This window comes from Silene latifolia, chromosome 3, assembly GCF_048544455.1.
Source record: "Silene latifolia isolate original U9 population chromosome 3, ASM4854445v1, whole genome shotgun sequence".
NCBI lineage: Eukaryota > Viridiplantae > Streptophyta > Magnoliopsida > Caryophyllales > Caryophyllaceae > Silene > Silene latifolia.
This window is the reverse complement of record NC_133528.1, coordinates 17,454,173-17,459,996: the sequence shown is the minus strand read 5'-3', so window position 1 is coordinate 17,459,996 and position 5,824 is coordinate 17,454,173. Positions and strand designations below refer to the sequence as shown.

The following is a 5,824-nucleotide window of genomic DNA, read 5'->3' as shown; positions in this document are numbered from 1 at the left end:
AGTAAATGTCATGAAGTGGAAAAGTGTAAATGTTAAGGTATAAGAAGTGTAAATGTCATATGATGTAAAATGTAAATGTCATGAATTGTAAAGTATAAATGTTAAAGTTATTAGAAGTGTAAATGTAAACTAATAGGAAGTGTAAATGTCATGAACTGTAAAGTGTAAATTTTAAGTTATTTGAAGTGTAAATGTAAACTAATAGGAAGTGTAAATGTCATGAACTGTAAAGTGTAAATGTTAAGTTATTAGAAGTGTAAATGTTAAGTTATAGGAATTTAAATGTTAAGTTATTAGAAGTGTAAATGTCATATGATGTAAAGTGTAAATGTCATGAACTGGAAAAGTGTAAATGTTATGAACTGGAAAAGTGTAAATGTTAAGGTATAGGAAGTGTAAATGTCATATGATGTAAAGTGTAAATGTCATGAATTGTAAAGTGTAAATGTTAAGTTATTAGAAGTGTAAATGTAAACTAATAGGAAGTGTAAATGTCATGAACTGTAAAGTGTAAATGTTAAGTTATTAGAAGTGTAAATGTTAAGTTATAGGAATTTAAATGAGATAAAAACAGAAAGTGTAAATGTCATATGATGTAAAGTGTAAATGTCATGAACTGGAAAAGTGTAAATGTTATGAACTGGAAAAGTGTAAATGTTAAGGTATAGGAAGTGTAAACTACCGGATCAGATGCAACTTTCAAAATTCTTCTTTCTCGGTTGAATCTTTGACAGTAGTTACCTCTAGCTCACCTCTCTCAGTGAAACCTCCTGTTCTACATGTATCAATTGAGAAGATGGCTTCTTCTTTGAATTTCTGGAAAGCTGAATAGGTGTACACCTTTGCAGCATGGATCTCTAATGCCAGATGTGTTGACGCCGCTGCGGACGAGTGCTTATCCATGTTGTCAAGCTGCTTCTATGTATGTCTTTGTTGGTCCATAGCGCTCTCAAAACGCATCCAAAACTCAACCAATGTTCCTGACTTATGCTCAAACCTCTTGAAAAAGCTATTTTCGCTCTCTGATCTTTGAGTCGTCCTCATAATCGACGCCATCCTCAAGTCTCTGCAATGCGCCATCACCCACTGTCCCCTTATAGCATACGTATCTGCAAACCAGTCATTTACGCCAACACCATGATCTTCAATTATTTGCTCCCAGATACCATCAAATTCTGCTGCCTCAAGCTCATCGTCCCATATAATGTCATTAATTTTACATATGAAGTCATTATAATCACTCCTAGAGACGCCAAACTTACTGGGCATTTTGTTCATTATATGCCACATACAGAACCGATGGCGCGCTGTCTTGAAAACAAGAGCGACAGATTTGATAATACCTGGGTCCTGATCTGTAATTATGTACTCGGGTTCCTTACCCCCCATTGCTTGTAAAAACCGGCTGAAAACCCAATTAAACGACTCATAATCTTCCCTTGCAATTAGAGCGCCACAGAACGTCACAGATCGTTTATGGTGGTCAACACCTGTGAATGGTGTGAATACTATAGAATACTTATTGGTGGAGTAAGTTGGGTCGAATGACACCGCATCACCAAAATTTTTGTAATTATCTCGGGCAGTACCGTCCGCCCATATGGCCCTACGCAGGCTGCCATCATCGTCAAGGTCATAGTCAAAGTAGAAACCTATTCTTGTTTCAGTCATTTCCTTGAAATGGTCAACAAACAACTGACCATCCCGTTAGTGAATGAAACATTTAACATCCCTATGGAAGTTCTTAAAATCATTTAAGCTTGGTCCAATGTTTTCGAATCCATTCACTTGTTCTTTGCAGATTTTGTATGTCTTTGTTGCTTCTATCTTCAGCTGCCAATCAATCATTAACAGATACGTCATATAAATATAACATGAATGGAATTATTTATTTAGTATAGAGAGTGATTATATATTACAAACCCTTGAGTTCGAAACGATTATCATCTTGTAATAATCTGTTATGTTACGCGACAATTTCTGGAACTCTATGTCCTTAAGTGAGATAAGCTCGTGATTGTGACCCTCGTGGAACCGGTCAATTAATAAAAGACCATTCTTCATATATAGTCGTATCCTCGCTTTACACCCCACTCTAGTGACCCTGAATATCCTCTGTGGCTTCTCCCCAACCAGTCCGTCATCCCGATCTTTACTGGGCGTCTTGTGAGCGAAACCTTCTCGATTGCAGACGACGAGCTTTGACTTGATCTCACCGCCACGCCATTTTTTTGTTGTGTACCTACGTACATCACGCACAAGAAATGGCGTATATCTTATAAAAAGTCACCGCGTCCTCACCCCCCCCCCCCCAAACTCCTGGCCGATGTACGGTGTAAACCTCTTCTCGACCTCCCTACACAACTCCTGCCTGTCAGGTTGAACTCCATTCTGTTTTAGCAAGTCTGTAAATGTGCACAGAGTGTAAGTGTAAATGTAAATGTCATCAGATATGAAGTGTAAGTGTAAATGTCCATAGAGTTTAAGTGTAAATGTCATCAGATATGAAGTGTAAGTGTAAACGTAAGTCGAAGTAAAGTGTAAATGTAAAGGGAATGTTCCATAAATGTAAATATTCCAAAAGTGTAAATGTCTAAATTATGATGTCCCAAAAGTGTAAGTGTAAATGTAAACATCCAAAAGTGTAAGTGTAAATGTCAGCAGAAACGAAGTGTAAATGTGCTGTTCTGAAAGTGTAAATGTCAGCAAAAGTGTAAATGTTGTCAGAATGCTAAGACAAATTAAAACTATAATAATAACAATTAAAAGGTGTCTATAACAATTAAAAAGTGTAAATGTAAAACTATAGCAAAAGTAAACATCCAAAAGTGTAAGTGTAAATGTCAGCAGAAATGCAGTGTAAATGTGATGCTTTAAAAGTGTAAATGTCAACAAAAGTGTAAATGTTGTCAGAATGCTAACTCAAATTAAAACTATAATAATAACAATTAAAAGGTGACTATAACAATGAAAAAGTGTAAATGTAAAACTATAGCAAAAGTAAACATCCAAATGTGTACGTGTAAATGTCAGCAGAAATGCAGTGTAAATGTGATGCTTTAAAAGTGTAAATGTCAGCTAAAGTGTAAATGTTGTCTGAATGCTAACTCAAATTAAAGCTATAATAATAACAATTAAAAGGTGACTATAACAATAAAAAAGTGTAAATGTAAAACTATAGCAAAAGTGTTCATGTAAATGTTGTCAGAATGCGTTGATACTACTCAAAACTCAAATTAATGAAAACCCAGCATGAAGATTTACTTCTAACAATCTTCATTTCAAACCCAGTAACAAATAATAATAACAAGAATGAACAAATTCGATGACATGCAAATTTTATCATGACCTTCATCCATCCTATTCAACTGAAATTATTAAAACGTGACTGAAAACAATGAATAAAATGAAGAAATACCATTGATGCCATCTATTATTTGCATGTTTACGCTGATTTGCAAGATTTAGAGAGAACTTTAGCTGAAAACTTCGTTTTCAGATGGAAGAACCCAGTTTTAGAGAGAAGAAAGAAAGAATAAAGTTGGAAATAAATGTGTTAAGGAAGGAAGAATGTGGGAGTGTAAACATAGTACAAAGGATATATCCTTTTGTCCGCCGATTTTGATCATTAGGCGACAATTTGCGGAAATGTTGTCCTCTTTCCTACCCAAGCTTTTCCCTTTTTTTTGGCCTATATTTTGTAAAAAATCTCCACCTTAGATGTTGTCCATCTAAGGGTCCTTATAAGGACTTAAGGACTCAAATGAGGTAAGGGACTCATTAGATCTCCTCTCTCTCTCTCTCTCTCTCTCTCTCTCTCTCTCTCTATATATATATATATATATATATATATATATATATATATATATATATATATATATAGGGTCGAGATCTGGTGAGAACCACCCATATAATGAGAACCATGAGAACCACTAATAATACTACAATCCAATAATACACACGCTGTGTATTATCTCAGACAAACCAAATTTTCTCGCGCGTCCCTCCCAAACCCACCTAATCTCAGTCATTTTTAAATTTTGCTTTGTCTCTCATCATTCTTTCGCTCTCTCTTCAACTCACCTGTCGACTATTAAAACCTTCCGTCATCGCCTCTTCGTTAATCAAACCTTCTCTACAATCGAACTATAAATTCTTCGACAATCAACCTTTCGACGCTGCTTCAATCAATGACGCCTTTAAATTCGAGGTAAAATTTCGATCTTTATGATTATTTGTTGTGAAATTAGTTGATTCAGTCGATTAAATTAGATTGTTCGTGAAATTAGGGATTGATTAACCGATTAGAATTCTGAATTGAACAATTATGCTTCTGAATTTAGGATTTCGTCAATTAAATTGGGGAAACTGAGAAATTAGGGTTAGGGGATTTGAGAAATTTGTTGAAACCATGAAATTAGGGTTTGATTCGTCTCTTAAGTTTCTGGATTGATTTATCATGCTTTTGAATTTAGGGTTTCATGAATTAAATTGGGGAAATTGGGAAATTAGGGTTGGAGACCGTTTATGTGCATCCAAATTCCTGTTTATGTGCATCAAATTCCTGTTTAGGTGCATCAAAATGTGATTTTGTGAATCAAATTGGCCTAATTGAGAAATTAGGGTTTCATAAATTAAATTGGGGAAACTGAGTAATTAGGGTTGGAGACTGTTTATGTGCATCAAAATCTTGTTTATGTGCATCCACATTCCTGTTTATGTGCATCAAATTCCTGTTTAGGTGCATCAAAATGTGATTTTGTGAATCAAATTGGCCTAATTGAGAAATTAGGGTTTCATAAATTAAATTGGGGAAACTGAGAAATTAGGGTTGGAGACCGTTTATGTGCATCAAAATCTTGTTTATGTGCATCCAAATTCCTGTTTATGTGCATCAAATTCCTGTTTAGGTGCATCAAAATGTGATTTTGTGAATCAAATTGGCTTAATTGAGAAATTAGGGTTGGAGAAATTGTGAAATTGCCTACATTTGTTAAAATCAGGGACTCAATTTCATGAATTATACTGTTGTATTGTTGCTTATTTAATTTTTAACATTTCTTGTTGCAGCAATAATGACAAAGACAACTCCTCAATACTATCACAAACTTCTTCAAATGTCATTACAAACGAAGAAGCGAATGTTGAAGCTAATGCATGTCAGCCTATATTAGAAATATCTGCAATAGCAGGATTGAACATGATGTTCTGAAGTTGTGACTTTCGAATTTGTTGAAGGTACAATTCTATTCATCCTGGTAGTTGCTTGATGTTTTCAGCTTTTTAAAGGTACATTTCATATGCTTTTGTATCCCTCGCCTTTCTTACTTTAATTGCACCACATATGCAGATATCATAGTAGAGGAGGCAGAGGACGAGGAGGCAGCAGAAGGTTCTTCAAGCAACACGAATCGGGTTTTTGAGTGTCTCAACCATCTTAAGCCTGTTATTGGTATGCTATTCGATAAGCTTGAACTAGGTGTTGAGTTTTATGAAGCATATGCTAAAGAATGTGGGTTTGTGACTAGATTAAGCTCACAAAAGTCTAAAAATGGTGTCGTTACGCATAAAAAAAGTTGTGTGTAATAAGGCTGGAGTATGTGAAGCGAAAGGGAAAAATCACAGGAGGCAAAGGACTAGGATAGAATGTCCTTCTTGTATTAAATTTAAGCGAATTTTGGAGGAAGGTCCTGATATGGGTAAATACCAAATATATGATTTTCATGAAGGTCATAATCATATGCCACAAACACCATCAACAATGGTACATTTGACACAAACGAGAGAGTTGACTGTAGTTCACAAAAAAATGATAATTGACAAC

The 5,824-nt window shown here is 35.0% G+C and overlaps 2 protein-coding genes across 2 annotated transcripts; both read right to left on the bottom strand.

Annotated features, from left to right (window-relative positions):
• Nucleotides 1–1,009: 1,009 nt before the first annotated feature.
• LOC141648761 (protein FAR-RED IMPAIRED RESPONSE 1-like) lies at nt 1,010–1,671 on the bottom strand. The gene is made up of 2 exons (XM_074457478.1): nt 1,129–1,671; nt 1,010–1,066 (listed from the first exon to the last, which is right to left on the bottom strand). Exons 1-2 carry the CDS (start codon nt 1,669–1,671, stop codon nt 1,010–1,012), a joined length of 600 nt encoding a protein of 199 aa, XP_074313579.1.
• Nucleotides 1,672–1,707: 36 nt separating this feature from the next.
• On the bottom strand, nt 1,708–3,443 carry LOC141648760 (uncharacterized). The gene is made up of 4 exons (XM_074457477.1): nt 3,419–3,443; nt 2,333–2,405; nt 1,924–2,242; nt 1,708–1,833 (listed from the first exon to the last, which is right to left on the bottom strand). The coding sequence occupies exons 1-4, from the start codon at nt 3,441–3,443 to the stop codon at nt 1,708–1,710; spliced, it is 543 nt and encodes a 180-aa protein (XP_074313578.1).
• Between the last annotated feature and the right edge of the window lie 2,381 nt (nt 3,444–5,824).

Bases quoted from the DNA above. Each gene is read 5' to 3' on its own strand.
- LOC141648760 (XM_074457477.1), bottom strand. From the start codon at position 3,443: ATGCAAATAATAGATGGCATCAATG. The intron at 2,243-2,332 runs GTACATCGGCCA...TGATGTACGTAG, and splicing joins GTCGAGAAGAGGTTTACACC to GTACACAACAAAAAAATGGC. The intron at 1,834-1,923 runs GTTTGTAATATA...ATTGATTGGCAG, and splicing joins TAATCGTTTCGAACTCAAGG to CTGAAGATAGAAGCAACAAA.
- LOC141648761 (XM_074457478.1), bottom strand. From the start codon at position 1,671: ATGACTGAAACAAGAATAGGTTTCTACTTTGACTATGACCTTGACGAT. The intron at 1,067-1,128 runs GTAAATGACTGG...GGCGCATTGCAG, and splicing joins TTGAAGATCATGGTGTTGGC to AGACTTGAGGATGGCGTCGA.